The sequence below is a fragment of the Falco cherrug genome, chromosome 5 (genome assembly GCF_023634085.1).
Source record: "Falco cherrug isolate bFalChe1 chromosome 5, bFalChe1.pri, whole genome shotgun sequence".
Lineage (NCBI taxonomy): Eukaryota > Metazoa > Chordata > Aves > Falconiformes > Falconidae > Falco > Falco cherrug.
Genome location: NC_073701.1, coordinates 10832631 through 10850577, shown reverse-complemented (window position 1 = coordinate 10850577; position 17947 = coordinate 10832631). Strand labels below are relative to the sequence as shown.

At 43.7% G+C, this 17947-nt stretch overlaps 1 protein-coding gene across 1 annotated transcript in view; it reads left to right on the top strand.

Annotated features, from left to right (window-relative positions):
* The window catches only part of VWF (von Willebrand factor), a 144038-nt gene that overhangs the window by 31393 nt on the left and 94698 nt on the right, over positions 1-17947 (top strand). The window contains exons 12-19 of the mRNA XM_027815018.2: positions 1940-2076; positions 3460-3598; positions 4187-4287; positions 7350-7545; positions 8535-8750; positions 14735-14975; positions 15805-15899; positions 17506-17666. Coding sequence (XP_027670819.1) covers positions 1940-2076; positions 3460-3598; positions 4187-4287; positions 7350-7545; positions 8535-8750; positions 14735-14975; positions 15805-15899; positions 17506-17666 — 1286 coding nt within the window. The remainder of the gene's footprint in view (positions 1-1939; positions 2077-3459; positions 3599-4186; positions 4288-7349; positions 7546-8534; positions 8751-14734; positions 14976-15804; positions 15900-17505; positions 17667-17947) is intronic.

The following is a 17947-nucleotide window of genomic DNA, read 5'->3' as shown; positions in this document are numbered from 1 at the left end:
GGTGGGTTATGCCTAGTTTTTTAAAATCTGTTCTCCACATCTGATAGCCAGTTAGTTGACTCTGAAGTTGAGTAGAATAACATTTGTTTTACCTTTGTGCAAGTTTAATTGGACAGAACAGAAAGTAGGATTTCCAGGGTGAACTAGTAAATAACAAGCCCCCTTACTCTGCAGGGGATGACAAACATCCAGTGGGTGCTGGACTTTTCTTAGGGAAAACCAGAGCTGTGCAAGACTGAGAATCCTCAGGATCTGTGAGGTGCTTTAGCACAGGCTGGTTTAAGATGGTTAACACTGAATGTTGAAGAGGGAAGTTTGCACTTTGATGTTCATAGACAGATCTTATGTGAGACTCAAAGGCAGTGAAGAGAGGATAACTCATGGGGTTCATCTGCCAGGTTGTAACATTTAACCTTGCTCCATCCTCTGACAGTGGATTGCTGCTGTAGGCCCAGCATCTGAATTTTGTTTTGGACAAGGAGGTCTCTGCCCACCTTGTTTGCCATGGGGCCATCTCATAAGTGTGATAATCTTCACATATGAAAGAATTTCTTTGCAAGCTCTGTGGAGGTCTTTGCAGAGACGCTAGCATAACAGGGTAATAAATCCCAGTTGTGGCACATGAATACTGCCTTCCTGGAAATGAAGAACCACAACTTACCAAAACATTTTAAGATGCTGATATGCTTACATAGCCTCTTTTTGTAGTAGAAGGGTGGGCAAGCCAGACTTCCACATTACTCTGTAAGGATTTTAGATGTAGCTATTGTAACTATGGAATTATTTTCAACTTTATGCTAGTTAATTAAGACAATGGTTCAGAGTCAAGTCCAGCATAAATTCTGCCCTTGGAAGAACTCCAACACTAATTATTTTCCAGCTCTTCATTTTGATAAGGTATTTTTACTTTCATGTTATAATTACTTATGGGTATTCAAGGCAGCCAAACAAAGGAATCAACAGTTTTGGGGGGTTGCATTCAAGGAGGCCGTTGTGAAGAAAGTTTTCAGACACTGTTTCCTTTATAAAACCTTACTGCAATACTCAAAAACTATCAGTACAGACACAAAAAAGGGGAGCTCACAATCTGCCCAGACTCAACTGTGAAACACAGACTGAGAATGAGATGTCTCTGCGGCAGAAGAGCAGAACAGCAGTGAGAGTGCAACAAGTCTCATTGCAAATTTTGATTTTCAACTTAAAAACTGCCTGTATTCTGCAGCCAGCTCCATGGATGCCGATGTGCTCCACTGAGCTAAGTAAAAGTGTATTTAAAATGTGTCATGTCGGGATGCTGCAAGCATCTGCATAGGGTTAAAGGAGCAACACGTCCCGGCGTATGGTGTGTGTGACTAATGCTGGGTAATCCTGAGTGTCTTTCCCAGCTCTGCCTGTCTTAGGCATTAATACTTCCATTCTCCGTGCCTGTTTCCCCATTGTATAGAGGGAAACTTAGTTCCTGCATAAAAGACAGCATGAATGGCTGTTTAAGATTGGTCAGTGCCACCAGCACCCATCACTTAGGTCCGAGGTATGACAGCCTGCGGAGAGCTTGAGTGACTGAGCTGAATTTCCAGGGCCACTGAGGAAGAATCAAATCCACTTCAGTGCAGAGAGCTGAGCCATTTGCTGACGTCCTCATGACCCTTGTTTGTAACATTATATAGGCTTTTCCGTAGATGTGAATTTCAGCTGCTGAGTGCGATTTATACCATATTCCCCAGCTTTTGTTGGTGCCTGTGTTACTACTGGTAATGACTTACAGGAATAAACAGTGAGATAAGCATCTCGCCGGTGCTTTCTGGTCTGCAGGGAACTCGGGCCTTGTGCAACCTGCTCTGCTGGGCTTCTCTTCCCCCTCAGCGGCTTGTGGGGGGATGGGGGGGGATTCTGCTCACAGCTGGCACTGGGGTGATTCATGGCACTCTGCATTTTTCAGGAGAATGCTCCGTCACTGGCCAGTCCCATTTCAAAAGCTTTGACAACAAGTATTTCACCTTCAGTGGGATCTGTCAGTACTTATTTGCCAAAGACTGCGTGGAAAATTCCTTTTCTGTGATCATCGAGACCGTGCAGGTAACGGCAGCCTTGGCCGGTGCCTGTGGGCCCCTGCGTGTGCTCCTGAGGGAGCGGGAAGGGCTGCGGGAGCGTGATACAAATTGCAGAGGCACAGGCCAACAAAAGTAATTTTCCTATGAAATAATTAGTTTAAATAACAGATGCAGTCTTTCTCCTTAGATAATAAGCGTTTAGCTTCTCCTGGTGGCCACTCCCAGGAGCCTGCCTGGAGGCTGAGGTTTGTCAGGAGGTCTGGGGAAGGAGCCCTGGCTGCCCCTGTGCCAGCTGAGCAGAGGGCATCTCTGGCGGAGCACCCTGAGGGATGGTGCCTCCTTGATGTCTGGGGAAAGGACTTTTCCTTGGAAGCCGAGTAGGGTGCCCAGGCAGAGCAGTGCCTTGAGTTGCTTTCCATTACGTCATATTGGTGGGTGATTTCTGTTGCTCGCTAGCTGGTCAGCAGCTGCTGGCTTTCTTTGCCTCCCCTGAGGGCTGTGAGAGAGGCAGCTGGAGGTCAGCGGGCAGAGATGGCTGGAGAGAGGCAGGAAAGAGAGCCAGTCTGGTGCGGGGAGGGAGGGAGACCCTGGAGGGGGTGTCACAGGGAGGTTAACCCAGTCGTGAAATTAATCGACCAGGTGGGAATAGGTGAGCTAACCTGGAAACTAAAAAGGATGCTGAATAAAGCAGAAGGGAAGAAAGAGGACAGAGAAGTGGAAGGCAGGGAGAGGTACGATGGAATCAGCAGACTGACTGGGTGAAGGGGAGCAGCAGCCTGCCTTGCAGGGCACCAGCAACAGAGAAGTCGCAGGGTTTGGAGAAACAGGGTGTGACTGTGCATCATCTGCGTCTGTATCCTGCACTAGAAAGCTCTGATAGCGCAGCTCTGAGGCCATCTGTGTGTGGGAACTTGCAGAACGAGTTTTGACTGAAACTTCCCTTTCGAAACCAGGGAGGAGACCCAGGGGCTTGCAATCCCTGTTCCTCATCTGCGTAACCCACAGCCAGGAAAAAATAACAGCACAAGTCTCGGGCTCTGTGAACCATGCTGCTGTTTCCCAGGCGGATGGGCTGTGCAGGGCAGCGTGCCCTTCCTGCAGGGTCTGGCCACCACTGGGCACCAGCACAGGCTGCTCCCGGCAGTCTGCTGGAACCCCTGCCGACTGCTTTCCAGGCTTGGAGACAGGGAGCTGCAGGCAGCTCAGCTCCCTGCTGCGTGATTAACAGGGTAATGGAAGAAAGGCCACCAGCCTGGTGTTTGTGGGATGCAGAAACAAAATCCATAAAACCATGGAGACACTTAACACCTCCCAAATTAGATAACAAAATGCTTTCTGGGGGGCATAGGGCTAAGTCACCAATAAAGTGAAAGCTCGAGGTTTGAGGCAAATTTTCCCCTTTCTGTAGTGTGCAGATGATCCTGATGCTGTGTGCACTCGCTCAGCTTCTGTCCGAATCCGGGATATGGACAACAGCCTCATTAAAATGAAACATGGAGGAGGAATTTCACTGAATGGACAAGATGTACAGATCCCTTTGCTACAAGGTGTGTTGCATGGGCTAACTCTGGCCAGCCTTTGAAGGGGTCCTACTTACTAGTGTTCTCTGGCATGCCTTAGCCCAGTTCAAGCAAAAAGTGCTTTCAGTACCAAATTCTCACTTCTTCTAGAAGCCCTGCCATTTCAGCTTCTCTCCATGCAGCTGACACACCTTTGCTGACCTCCTCTAAAATCAGGAGAGTTAAGCTGGTCTGGATTTGTGATATGTGATCTTGAAAACCACTGTTGGTCTGTGCTTTTTTAAATTATTATAATTTTTCATCCAGAAGCTTGAAATCCCTCCTGTTATCTTGTAAAATGTCACAGTTAATGTCTAAGGTTTGGCAGAATGCATATATATCCTCTTCTAGAGCTCCTGAGTGCCTTGAAGTGTGCCTATGCACACGTTCATGCAGATGTAAACTGCTGAGCAGGCACGAAACTTGGGAAGTGTGGCCTCCCAGACTTTGGCAGACCTGCATGCCCCCTGCTCTGTGGCAGCTGCTCTGTTGGCCTGTTCAGTGTGACACAGCAGTCCCGGGCAAGGAAACACTGCAGCCTGGCTTGGTTGACTGATGCTTTGTGGTTATCTTAAGGTGCCCTCCGTATCCAGCGCACAGTGAGGACTTCAGTTCACCTTACCTATGGAGAAGATTTGCAGATTGACTGGGATGGTCATGGTGAACTCCTAGTGAAGGTACTCTTTCTTTCTGTTTTATTTCTGCCTTTTTGCTCCCTCTCTCGTCCCACCCAAACATGTACAAAGATTTTCTTGTCTGTAGTGAGAAATTGCTTTGTGTTGCATGTTAGAAATTCCATTCTCTTTTGCTACCCCCAGAGTTATATACAGGTCCTTTTGTATTCCAGAAACAAATGTTTTCATCCTACAGCAGCTTGGCATCTTCTCCCCCCCCCTTTTTTGTGTGTGTGTGTGTGTGCAATAACAGCCATTATTAACCATGAACAGTTTTGTGTTTTGTTCAGCAGATACTGTCCAAACAGGATTTTCCTTTAATTTGCTTTGACTGTCCTGTCTAAAGTAATGGATTTGTATGACTTAAAATAAGGGAAGAATATGGCTCCAGGGACAAAGTTATTCATAATTTCCAGGAAAAATCAATTAACTCAACAGAAGATATGTTGCATGCTCCTTCTACTGTGAAGAATGTTTAAAGTCACCCTTGATTAACAATTAGGGTTCGTCTGTGCTGCAGACTGCAGTGGAGTGTAGAAATACCCAAGCCCAGTTTAAAAGAAATGAGCTGTAAGGGAAGCAGTTTAGCTGCAACAACAGAATGCTTCACCTAAACCACTTTTTGTATGTGTGTGTGTTATAAGCTGCAGAATGATTTGCAGTGCAGAAAAGCCTGTGGGAGAAGGGGGGAAGATTATTTACTGTGGAATGATCTCCAGACAGCTGATAACCCATCACAGCTTCTCCAGCTAAGCTATCTGTTGCCCTCTTTGCTCCTACAAGAGGCTGTTTTCTTTCAGTTGGTAGGTCTTAGGGACTGCAGGTGTTGTCCTTGAGGGTGTATTTGCTCCCTCAGGAACATGACTCCTTCTGTAGTGTTGTTTCCTGGTGTCATGACCTGTGGGCTACAGATGCTAAGTCACAGTGATATGCTCTCCTGTGATGCTGCGTGGCTATGGACCTACATGCTCCTGCTGCGTCTACGTGGATGGGTGCTTAGCCACAGCTCTGCTGCCTTTGAGCCCCACTTGCGGCAGGAGATCTGCAGCTGGGCACTGTGTGGGGTGGTTTTGCTCACTGAGAATTTGGCCAAGCAAGCCGGTTTTACTGGGGTTTTCTACTGAGCAGTGGGCACTGCCCTCTCTGAACCATGGCATTGCTTTTGCACTCTCCTTGCCTGCCCCCCTTAAATGTCAGATCTGGCACAGTGTAAAGGTTCACAAAAGCTGGTTCAGAAGTGAGTACAGGAGCCGAAAAGACAACAGAAAAGAAAGGTCAAGAATAACTTCAGAAAGCATCTATGGTTTTGTTGTTGTTTCAATCTAGCCTGTATGTCTGTGCTCTGAGGGTCCTAGAAGTTGTTTCTGGGCTGAGCATAATTCAGTTCAGTCCCTTGGCACATCTCAGAAGTTTTGGCTTTCCTCAGTGTTCAAAGTATTTTTCTGCCTGGTCAGAGACCCGTATAGCCTGGCAAATTCTTTCTTACAGTTAAAACAAATCTAATTTTCTGCTCCAGATCCTCTACCCATAAAAGCAGTGGAAGTTTCTCCAATTGTCTGTATTTATTCAGTTCTGGTCCAAGCTCTTTCCCTCACTGAGTATCTAAAGCATCTTTTTAATTGCTTTTGGAGACTTAATTTATGCTGGATTTGTAGACTAACTTGTTGCCAAGTATTTCTGACAATTGGGGGAAGTGATACACTTCCATTACCTTGGCCAGACTTCTGGTAAAAATTCTTTCGATGTTCCTCAAGAAGGCTCCCCTTTCTGTGACCATTTGTGGTCACCAATTGGCATTTGTGATTCAAGGTTCCACTTGAAAATATGTCAGAAATTGGGGTTGTATGAGTCACTGTCCATCTGCAGAGTACGTGAAAGAGTAGCTTCCTTGGCCATCGGAGCAATAAGAATATGTATCCTTTAGTAATTCATGGTTGTTCTTTCTGGTGGCCCATATTTGCACACTGGCCACTGTGTCTGAAGGGAAGGTAGTATTAGGTTGTATTTTGGAGGATGTTTTTATTTTTAATTTTACAGAAAAGCAGTTTTCTTTAAAAATGTTTTTCTGGCTTTCTTGGTTCTGTTTTCACTGGTTACTCCTGCCAGTCTAACTAGTAGCACTCTACTAAATGAATACAGAGAACTACTGTAGCATTAAAGCACTAAGTCAGCTCCCGAGGACAGTTGGTAGTACTTGTGGTACACCAGATCTTTACTTCTGATAGAAACTGACATTTCCTACTCGAATAAATATTGGTGCCTTTGTGTTGCAGATGTTGCTTAGGAGATTTCCCCTTGCTTACCTCTAAGTTTAGGGTCCCATTTCAGCTGTCCCTTCGTTTGCAGCAAGAGTATGACAAAGTGGAAAAGCTATCCCTTCATTTGCAGCAAGAGTGTGACAAAGTGGAAAAGTGTGTCTGCTATGTGGGTTGTTTGCAATGCTGCTTGTAGCGCGTCATAATTTTCTCTAGGCAGGAGGAGGCTCTGATGTGAGGTAATGTAGCTTTAGCGGTAGTACTCTCTTCCTTACTTTATTAATGGTCCTTAATGGTGAGGCAAACAACTCCTCCAACATTGCCTCTGTTTTGTGACAAAACCGATCTGTTCAAATTTTCTTAATCTTCACTGTTTTGTTGAAATGTGAAATGGTTTCAAGTGCAGTACCTTTTCCCAAATTACCATTGGAAAGATAATCATCTAATTATGTTTAAAAATGCAACCTCCACTGTTGCCCTGTTCATTTACAGGAAGGAAGGGGAAAAACAGGGAAGGACTAAACTGGAGGGCTGATCAAAGCATAAAAATAAGCCATTTTTCTCATACTTACCCTCAGTTACCATCTTGAAATTGTTACTGTGCCATCCAAAAATTGTCCTGCTGCTAATAGTAGCATTTTTGTTAGAAGTTTAAAAACGTAGTACAATGCAATTGTATCTATAGTCTTTTAATGTGTATTTGAGACTTTCCTTGATTGTTAAATTGTGTATTGTTCATTCTTTAGAAAATCTTGCTATGCAGTGGTGACCTGTTCTGGAGGATGATCAGGCTAATGTTGTCTTCCTTAGCTGTCTCCAGTCTATTCCGAAAAGATGTGCGGGCTATGTGGAAATTACAATGGTAACCAAGGGGATGATTTTCTTACACCTTCGGGCATGGTAGAAGCTCTTCTGGAAGATTTTGGAAACTCCTGGAAGCTCAATCCAGGCTGCCAAGACTTGTTAAAACAAGACAGTGACCCCTGCAATCTCAATCCTCGTTTAGGTACTGAACTCCATCCAAAATTAACATGTGCTGCAAACTGTGATCTTCCGTTTTACATAACAATAATAAAAAAAAAGAAAAATAAGGGAAAAGAGTAGAAAGCTGGTTTTGCTTACATTACCAGCGAGGTAACTGTAATCACTGCTAAAAACCCCAAAACCCAAAACCAACCAACCAAAAGAGAAACAAACAAAGGGAGGTGCTGATCGACGCAGTCTTCCTAAGGCAAATGTAATTTTTTGTGAAAACTGACAACAAAAATCAGTAATGTGGGATTATGCGACTGTTCAGTTTGAACCACAGAGTTAGACCATCACAGTCACAGCACAAACTCGCGACCCTGAAACTACTTTTACAAGCGATAACAATACTATGTTTATCCTCTGGGTGGACAAAACACCTGTCATCTTCACCCCTCTGTCCTTGCTCCTTATGCACTTTTCCTGATGCCTTGTCTCCCTTCTTTTTACTGCATGCCAACAAACAGCCTTCCTCTTTCCCTCCATACTGCTTGGCTGTCCAGGTTGGACACCGAGAGAAATTCTCAGAGCAGTTTTCTTGTCCCAAGTGTTACAGCAACCTCTGATTTTGGGGGGGAGCAAGCACACAGAAAATTCTATGGCTGTAGATTAGGGCAAATGCTGGTAATTTGCAAGTATAGTGCAGCCTAGAAGGTTTAATTTTGCAAATATAAAAAGCAGCAGAAAGCAGAGGCCCTGTAAGAGGAAGTACAGCACCAGAAATAGTGGTAACAGAATATAAAAGTATTATTTTTCCTTGATTTGTTTTACTAGTGAAACATTATTCTTTCAGTGGAGCTCATGACATATAAGCTATGATGCTATCTATGCCTACTTGATCCTATTTTAGTCTTCTGTGTGGTTTTTTTTTTTTCCCAAAAGAAAAAAGAATATTTGCTGTGCCTCCACTAGATTTTCTTGAAAGCTGCTGATTGATTCAGTGGAAGCATGTAATTTTTCTCTTTTTAGCCAAATATGCTGAGGACTCCTGCTCAGTTCTGATGTCTTCTGCATTTGAACCCTGTCACCATGAAGTCAGTCCCACTCCTTATGTGAAGAACTGCCGCTTTGATGTTTGCTCCTGCTCCAATGGCAAGGATTGTCTGTGCTCTGCTATTGCTAATTATGCAGCAGCTTGTGCTAGGAAGAACATCCTGGTCCAGTGGAGAGAACCCGACTTCTGCCGTAAGTGAAACACTCCTAAACTCCACTTGTTTTCCTGTCTGGAAGAAATTTCACAGCAATGTCAGGTGAAAAACTTAGAATGAGATAATTTCAGCAAGGTGCCAAATATTTCATACGACAAACGATGCAAAGCAAGGATGCAAAAACAGTTCACAGAGACTGCTCAGCACTGGGGGAGAGAAGCAGTCACCTGACATACCTCAGCAGAGCTTTTGACTGGATTTCCATTTTCTGCTACATTTAAGTTTTAGCTACTCACCTGAAAACTTTTTAAATATCCCAGGGTAGAAATCTCCAAGTGATTTGTAGTGATGCATGAATTTTTTTTGGTATGTCCTTCTTTTGAGGCCCAAGCTTCCCAGGTCCTGACCTGGTTGATCTGTGACCTCTGACATTACCCAAAGTTGAAGGAATAGAGGAAGCACAAAGGCAGGTACTTGGTCACAGAACAGAATCATACCAGTGTAGACAAACTTGTATCAGAATGGACCACTGGTACCAACCCTGCTCATAGCAGAGTAAACAACAGCGGATTGCCAGGTGGCTTGTCCAGACAAGTTCTGAGTATCTCCAAGGATGGAGATCCTGCAAACTCTCTGATATGTATCTCTCTTAGCACTTTGATAATCACCCTGTCAGTGCAGCAGTCTGAGATCTGTGTCAGATCTCATTTTGTGTACGCCATTCAGCTAGCGGGTGGATATAATTTTTCTAACCACATATGAGCTCCTTTCCTTCTGCTCTGTGTAAATTCTAGTATGATGTGGCAGCTGGTTCAAGATGAGATCTTGAACATTGATCAACAGGCCATGGGTGGCACCACTGAGCTAGCAAAATAGTGGGGTTTTTTGTCTGTGTTTTTTTTGTGTAGACATTTAACTCCTATGAGAGTCAGTAAAGGTTGAGTTTTTAATTCCCCTGAGGACTGTTTGCAGAATGCTACTTGTAATAAATGGCAGTGCTCATTCAAAAGCTTGCAGTCTAAAAGATGAGATGTTACGAGAGGATAGAACAAAAATTCAGGCTGCAGCTTTGGGTTACCGAGGTGGGGTTAACAGAGAGAATAGGATGTTTTTGCAAGATTAATAGCCAAACTGTTAAGAAGCTGGAGCAGAAGAAGCCAACGTATTTTATTTATTTTCTTTCTCTGTTAGGTCAATGTGGTAGGAAAAAATTCATTGCAATGGAATTTTGATTGAAGATGGACACAATTTTCCCTATAAATATTTGTGAAATTGAGGTTTTTCCATTTTCCTGAGTAAGTTTACTATTGAGGAAAGAAGACAATTGAAAATTTTGGGGGGAAAGCATGTATGCTTGGCAGCTGTCCAGATCTGTTCTGTTACTTCTTCCCAAACAGTGCATGGGAAAAACATTTATGATCTGAGTGTGTAGAAACTGGACAAAAGAGAAGGAGAGGTCACTGGCCTTCCACCTGGTAGGGTCTGTACCTGTAAGGTCAGCAACTACAGCTTCTGCAGGCTGGAGGGTATTTACTGCGAATGAGAGCAAAACCAGTTTATGTTAAACTGCTGCATGGTTTCATAATATTTTACCTAATTTATGTAAATGTTCAGATAGTGGAACAGTAATGTAATAAAAATCCTTTTAAAACTGTGCAGGTCTGGAGGCTGAAAGAAAGAGCAGCAATAATGCACCATCGTTCTTTCTGTAATTGAACAAGTCAATTTTCACAATTAATCTTTAATAGCACAGAGCTGCTTCTTCCTTTCTGTGCATTACAGAGCGCTTTATGTGCTCGTAAAGTGACGATTTCCCTGATTGCAGATCCATCAGCCCCCATTAAATAATCCTGGTGCCCTAGACATCTCCTGTCACATGAAGGAGAAAAATCCCTCTTTTAATGGGCTTGAGAGGTGAATGTGCAGGTTGTGTAATTTGTGCTGATGGCCCAGTGCACTGCACACATACTCGGTGCCTGCCTTGGTCAACGGAGATTCAGTTTCTTGGGAAATGACTTGACAGAACCGGTTTGGTTGATCTGAAGTGGATAAGTGGCAGGGAGGCAAGTCATTAGTGTAGCACAGCACTTCTGCTGGGTGTCAAGCTAACAAGCACATTAATCTCCCAAGTCTTGGAAATTATTTTAGTTGCAGTTTGATTGTTTAAGAGCTGACTTGTACCCTTGTAGCTTGTCATGAATAAGCAACAGAGCCACTCCCTTCATGCTGCATGAAAGGAGCAGATAGGCCATACTGTGAAGGGCAGGCTCTCATGTACATGCATGTAAAAAACTCAGTAAAAAACCTGCCTGGATGGCCAGGCCCAAAGAGCGGTGGTGAATGGAGTTAAATCCAGCTGGTGGCTGGTCACAAGTGGTGTTCCCCAGGGCTCAGTATTGGAGCTGGTTTTATTTAATATTTTTATCAATGATCTGGACGAGGGGGTTGAGTGCACCCTCAGTAAGTTTGCAGATGACACCAAATTGGGTGGAAGTGTTGATCTGTTGAGGGCAGGAAGGCTCTGCAGAGGGATCTGGACAGGCTGGACTGATAAGCCGGGGCCAATTGTATGAGGTTCAACAAGGAGAAGTGCCAGGTCCTGCACCTGGGTCACAACAACCCCTGCAAAGGTGCAGGCTTGGGGAAGGGTGGCGGGAAAGCTGCCTGGCAGAAAAGGACCTGGGGGTGCTGGTCAACAGTTGGCTGAATGTGAAGTGCCAGTGCGTCCAGGTGGCCAAGAAGGCCAACAGCATCCTGGTTTGTATCAGAAAGAATGTGGCCAGCAGGACCAGGGAAGTGACTGTCCCCTGTACTGGTGAGGCCACACTCTGAATACCGTGTTGAGTTCTGGGCCCCTCACTGCATGAAAGGCATTGAGGTGCTTCCAAAGAAGAGCAATGAAGCTGGTGAAGGGTCTAGAGAACAAGATTTAGGAGAAGCAGCTGAAGGAACAAGGGTGGTTTACTCTGGAGAGAAGGAGGCTCAAGGGAGATCATATCACTCTATACAAGTACCTGAAAGGAGGCTGTAGTGAGGTGGATGTCGGTCTCTTTTCCCAAGTAACAAGTGATAGGATGAGAGGGAATGGCCTGAAGTTGCACCAGGGAAGGTGTAGATTGGATATTAGGAAAAATTTCTTCGCCAAAAGAGTTGTCAAGTACTGGAACAGGCTGCCCAGGGAAGTGGTTGAGTGTAAATCCCTGAAGGCATTTAAAAGTTGCGTAGATGTGGAGAGTAAGGACATGGTTTAGTGGTGCACTTGGTAGTGTTAGTTTAATGGTTGGAGTCGATGATCATAAAGATTTTTTTTCCAACCTAAATGATTCTGTGTCTCGTGTGTGTATATATGTATGTATGTGTTGTTTTGTAGCAAAGGGGAATCGGTCAACAGATTCCTAAATCTTTCTTCAGGTTTTAGGTCCTGTTGATAATGTGGTGGTGCTGGGATAGTTTTTTGTCTTTGAATGGCTTCTGTAAGAGGATTTGTATGGGATAAATCCAAGAGCGCTGGAGTGAGGAGTAGGGAATTAAGGGCAGACTCTGAGCAGCATTTGAGGGTGGCTGCTTTACATGGTGGGGCTCAACATGCTGGCTGGTGCTGGTAGAGCAGCTGTGTTCAATCTAGTCCTCACAGGGTACGTCTTGACCCAGAACATCTGACCTAGATGTGATTGTGTTTTCACCTTGTGCTACCCAAGAAACTGGTCAGGATTTATGCCTTTTTCACTCTGGGTTGAAAACCCACCCACAAGAAGCTGGATGAATTATCTAATTGGATACACATTTTCCCAGTGCTTTTTCCACTATTTTCCATCTTATTCCTGAGAAAGGCTGATCTTCAGCGCACATCGTTGAGCTGTTTTGGTTTTGTAATAGGCATCCGTACAGAGTAGGTGCACCTCGCCTTTTCCTCTCATTTTCCTGGCAATAATGGGATGTGGTTTTTTTTTTAGTGACTGTATTACAAAGTGTGCAGACAACAGTCTGCTCCCAGGTCAGGTCTTGCCTTTTGGTGTTAAAAACAGATGTTGCTGGAAGGTGATGGAGGACAGCATTGGGACTTGGAGTGTGAACATGACATTGAGTAGCATAACTGGAAAAATGGGGGATGTTTCTAAAATTGTAGGAAGTGCATGGATGAGTTACAAAGCTTTAGCTAAGAAAGGGATCCACTGCAAAGTTGTCCCTGTGGGCAGGGAGTGGTACCACTGACTAGAAAGCAGAGCAGGATGTTTGGCTTAGTTATCCCATCCTTTTTGAACCTTAAAACTCTGGTAAACTGGTGTACCCGCCTGAAATCTGCCAAACCAGTTCCTTATTTCCAGAGGTTCCTATGTAGCAAATCATATTTTTGGCTGAGACTTCATGGTTATCCTGCTTGTACATGCCTTTAGTGATGAAAGTTACTTTTAAAATTGTCCTCAGCCCAGGGCTGTGCCTTTTCAATATTTGATTTACTGCAAAGATCTTGTTTATGTAAATTAGAAGCACTGTTCTGTGAATAGCTGCCAAAGACTCCTTTAACTGTGAGTGAATCTATCACCTACTTCTGAGTTACGAGGTATTTACTTGGCCTACTGTGTTGATGAGCACATGTAAATTTCTTGTTAAATTGTTTGGGCCCAGGTCCCAAACATGGGAGATCTTTGCTCTGCAGAATGCTTCATGTCACCTTAGATGCGTCTGGGCTGGATCCTTAGGTTAAGGGCTTATGGTCCCATGTATGGGACTTCAGGTGCCTCAACAGAAGTTGGGGAGATGTTGGTGCAGCCATGCCTGTCTTCAGTAAGTAGAAGTAACTATTTCAGAGGAATTTTGTGAAGGTAAGCATTAGATGTTAGTTAGCATGTAGGGCTTGCTTTGTTAGTGTCAGTTCAGCCCTGCTAACAGCTGGGTGAGGCTGCAGGGCAGTAGCCTTGCTATAGTTGTTTTTTGGTGTGGGGTTTTTTATTTTTGTTTTTTGTTTGGGTTTTTTTTTTTTTAACTGTCATTGCTGCTACGGTTCCCAGGGATGTGTGCTTACAGAAGAGAGGGTAGGGATTATTGAATCATTCTGCTGTGATGACAAGGGGAAGAGCTTTCTCTGTAACCCCTTCATCTTGGTTTTAGCACAGTGCAAATGTGTCAGCTTTTATTTGCAGCTGCATCCCTTGCTCCACTGAACATCCTACCTCATCACTGCACAACTCCAGCCGTTTGCTTTGGAAGGTTGATGCAAACGACAGGTTTTGTAAGCTGGTCAGGGGCCTGTTAAAAGCCCTTGATAATACTAACTTGTTTTCTCATCTTCTGCAATGTGTTGTCGTAGCTGCCACCTGGTGCCGATGCTGATGTATGCAGAGGAGATTGCCTCAAAATCAGTGCTGTAGAACTTCGTCGAAGTTTTATAAACAAAGCAACCAAAATAGCTCCAAAGACCCTAATTAGCTCTCCATAAAAATCAATCAATCATGGAAAGTCGTTAGTACCTAAGGTTTGGCTCCATAATCACTAAATTACTTCTTTATTTGCACTTGTTTCCATAGAAATCACCGAGAGCTGCTGGGATGTGAGGCTTTTAAGTATTGTAGCACCTGCTTACCAAGGCAGAACCCTACCCTACTTCTTATTTTGACCAAATTGTCCCTAACTGGGTTGCAAAGGAAGAAAAGTGTGAATGTGTACATGACACTTCTAAAGCTCCTAACCTGCAGGTCTCAGTAATAACAGAGGTTGGACAGAGCCTGTGTTTTTCATTCTGAATGAAATTTTGTGGATGGATTTTGATTGCAGGGATCGCAATCCAATCCTGACCTTTACTGGGAACGGCACGTAGTAAAGTTTTGCTTGTGTATGTATAAGCAGTGCCGTAGGCTTCACTGGTGCTGCAGACTTAAGGAGACAGTAATACGGGCCTGCACTGATGAGTAGATTGTGTAAATACATTTTAATTCCCAGCTTCCCGGTCTAGTTTAGGCAGCTTTTCCTTTAGTTGGCTTTGGATCAAATGCCAGTCTCCCTGATGTGCACATCGTTCAACAGCAATGACCTGTCCTGAAGGCCAAGTGTACCGGCAGTGTGGGATGCCATGCAACCAGACCTGCAGATCTCTGTCCTACCCAGACGAGGACTGTGATGAACTCTGTGTAGAAGGATGCTACTGTCCCCCTGGGCACTACCTTGATGAGCGTGAGCAGTGCGTGCCAAAGTCCCACTGCTCTTGTTATTATGATGGTGAGATCTTCCAGCCAGAGGACGTCTTTTCAGATCATTACACCATGTGGTAAGTGCAATGTTCGTAATTCATCCCTGCATGCTGTGACTCAAATTTTTGGATAGCCTGAATGATTAACTGCTTCAGTTCCTCAGTTCCTTTACCTCCACTGAAAGGAGTTTAAAAAAGGGCAAGATTTTGCCTCCAACAAACCAAACGGTGAGTTTTCCTGTTGCATCTCTATCCATATAATTTCAAATGTCACCTTAGTCAGAACACAGTATTAAGCCCTGTTCCATGAATAGTTTCTGCCAGTTTGAAATGGAGTTTAATTACTGACAACAGCTACTTCGTAGGCTTTTAAAATGTCACTTTAATGTACTGAGATACATTTCTTAAACGTTAAAACCTAATTACCTCTATCAAAGATGCAAATATTAAAAAGCATTTCTTATTTTTAAATTGAGTAGCAGTACACTGACAGTAGGAATGTAATTGCTGGGCAGCTCCTGGCAAGCCCAGTTTTGGGAACAGTGTCTTCTCCTTTTCTCCTCTACAACAGAAGTCATGAGTTGCAGGAACGAAGTGGTCCCTTACCTCTTTACCACAGGAGACCTATTATCTTGCCCAGCTTTATGCCTGAGCAGATGCATTGAATTCAGCAGGACAGGGCTAGCATACAGCTGGGTTACCATGCTAGTATATCACATCAACTATTTTAAGGAAGGTTTGCTCTTAAGGTTGATAAGCGCAGTAGATGGAGAGCAACAGATCAGCCCCAATGTGAGGTGTAATTTTGATACGCTGACAAGTTCCCTGCAGGCCTGTCTGTAAAAAACAGTGTGAGTGAAAGCTAAATGTCACTTTGTTAAATATAAGCTCTATTTGTTTTTCTTAGCTATTGTGAAAATGGTTTCATGCACTGCAGTACAAACAGAGTTCCTGGTGCCTTCCTGCCAGATGTTTTTGCTGATGAGAGACCATCTGCCAGAAGTTAGTATGCCTTAAATAAAAATTACATTTTTTCTGATTTTTCTTTTTTTTTCTTTCTTCCCCCCCCTCCCCCCCTTATCAATCTTTTGGTAATTAGGACAGGGAAGAAGTACCAGAGGTTGCAGTGGCTGGTGATGTTATGAGTCTCTTTCTAATTTTTTAAACTTTTATTTATTTATTTATTACAGAATAGAAACCAAATATTTGCACGGGAGGATGCAGAGATCATTGAATGCCACCTCTCAAAATGATAGTTAGCCACTACAGTCTCTCTTTCGTTGAAGATGTTAAGGGGTCTCTTGGCAGTGATCTGAGGCCCCCGGTTGCTATTTGAGGATCATGCCTCATCAGTAACCAGCCAGCTTTATACCTTCTGCTTCCGACTGCTTAGTTGCAAGCTCTCCTTTCTGGTGTAAACGAAGCTTTTTAAAGCCACCAGGCATCTTGCTATAAAACCTCCTGGAGACTGACAACTGCCTTGCAGAGCTAGGCACTGCGTTGGAGAGCAGGACAGCATCAGTCTGGGACGGTTTGAGGTTCCCCACTGATACATGGATGGAGCTTACAGGATTGTGACGGGGAGGAGTTTTGAGCTTGGATGCATCTCAGAGGGGACAGGGCTAGTGGGGATTTGGTGAGGCCCAGGAATCTCCCTATGCAAATACCAGGAGTAACCCCAAACACAGTGTCGTCCATGGCACACTGCCAAGTGTACCCGTTCAAGGTGTTTGGAGAAAAATTTTGGTGGTATTTACCAGTGCCTTGGAGCCAAAGAGTTGTTACTTGCTTTTGCATCTTCTGATAAACTACCAGGCATCTTACTGCCAAGCTTCCAGTGGAAAACACCATATATATGACTGGTCGGTGATGTGATTAATGTTGCTTGGTAGACCACCAGTAACAATGTCACTGGTTGGCCCCCACTGTTCTTCAGGTGTAGCTTTCTAGTTGTATATCTCACCAAACTCTTACCTTAATGCTGTTAAGATACAATTTTCCTGATATTAGGGTGTTAAGACTTAGAAAACCTCAGAGGCATATTGCTAGCACTGCTTGAAATAATAACCTGGAGTTTCCTGGGACATTTTGATCTGTCAGAACCTGAAGTCTCAAAGAGTTTTAGAACTTGTATTTAAGATAAGGGCGTTGTTATTAACAGTCACCAGTGTGGTTATACTCAGTGTTGGAAGTGGTTCTAAGTACAATAGTATATGATGCTGTTGCTTCTTATAGAATATCAATTTAGTGCTACCATTGCTAGTGTACACTGCCTACAGGTTGAAATACCTGTTTCATGCTAAACTGCTTATAGCCCTAGTGCAATCTCGAATTGCATGATTTTTGTTGTTAAAATGGTACTTAGCTTAGTGCAGCTTTTTTGCTTCTGTATTACAATACGTACTTTTATGATAACATAACTGAGGTCACTTCATGGGAAGTGGGGGCTGTTGCCTTTACAATGTCATGCATAGGGGTGTAGTGGCATTTTTCCAGTCTATATCCTAGATTAGTTTTCTATTTAAAATCTTGATCTATCCTTTAGAAAAATACTGTACTAACAATACTTAAGTTCTAATTGCAATTTTTGTAAATTTATTTTTTAAAGTAAAAAGGAGCTTGACATGCAGATCCCCCATGGAAAGCTTTATCTGTCCTGCAAACAACCCAAGAGCTGAAGGGTTGGAGTGTGCCAAGACTTGCCAGAACTACGACTTGGAGTGCATCAGCCATGGCTGCATATCTGGATGCCTCTGTCCAAAAGGGATGGTAAGTAGGTTTAACTGCAACAAAGAGAGGCGGATCCTCATTGCTTTCTTGCCTTCTTCCTTTCCTACCAGAAATCTTCCTGCAGCTTGGCAATATGTGATTGTAAAGTATTGACTGTCAAATTGTGGCTGGTTTAAATTATGTATATTAGTATATCTGCATAGAAGTTGAAGTTTAGCTTCTAATTGTAATAGCATAGTATATGTGTATGTAAGAATTGATAATAAAAAAGCCCAAACTCACTTTTTTTAAAGACCAATTTATGTTTTCCTTCAACTCTT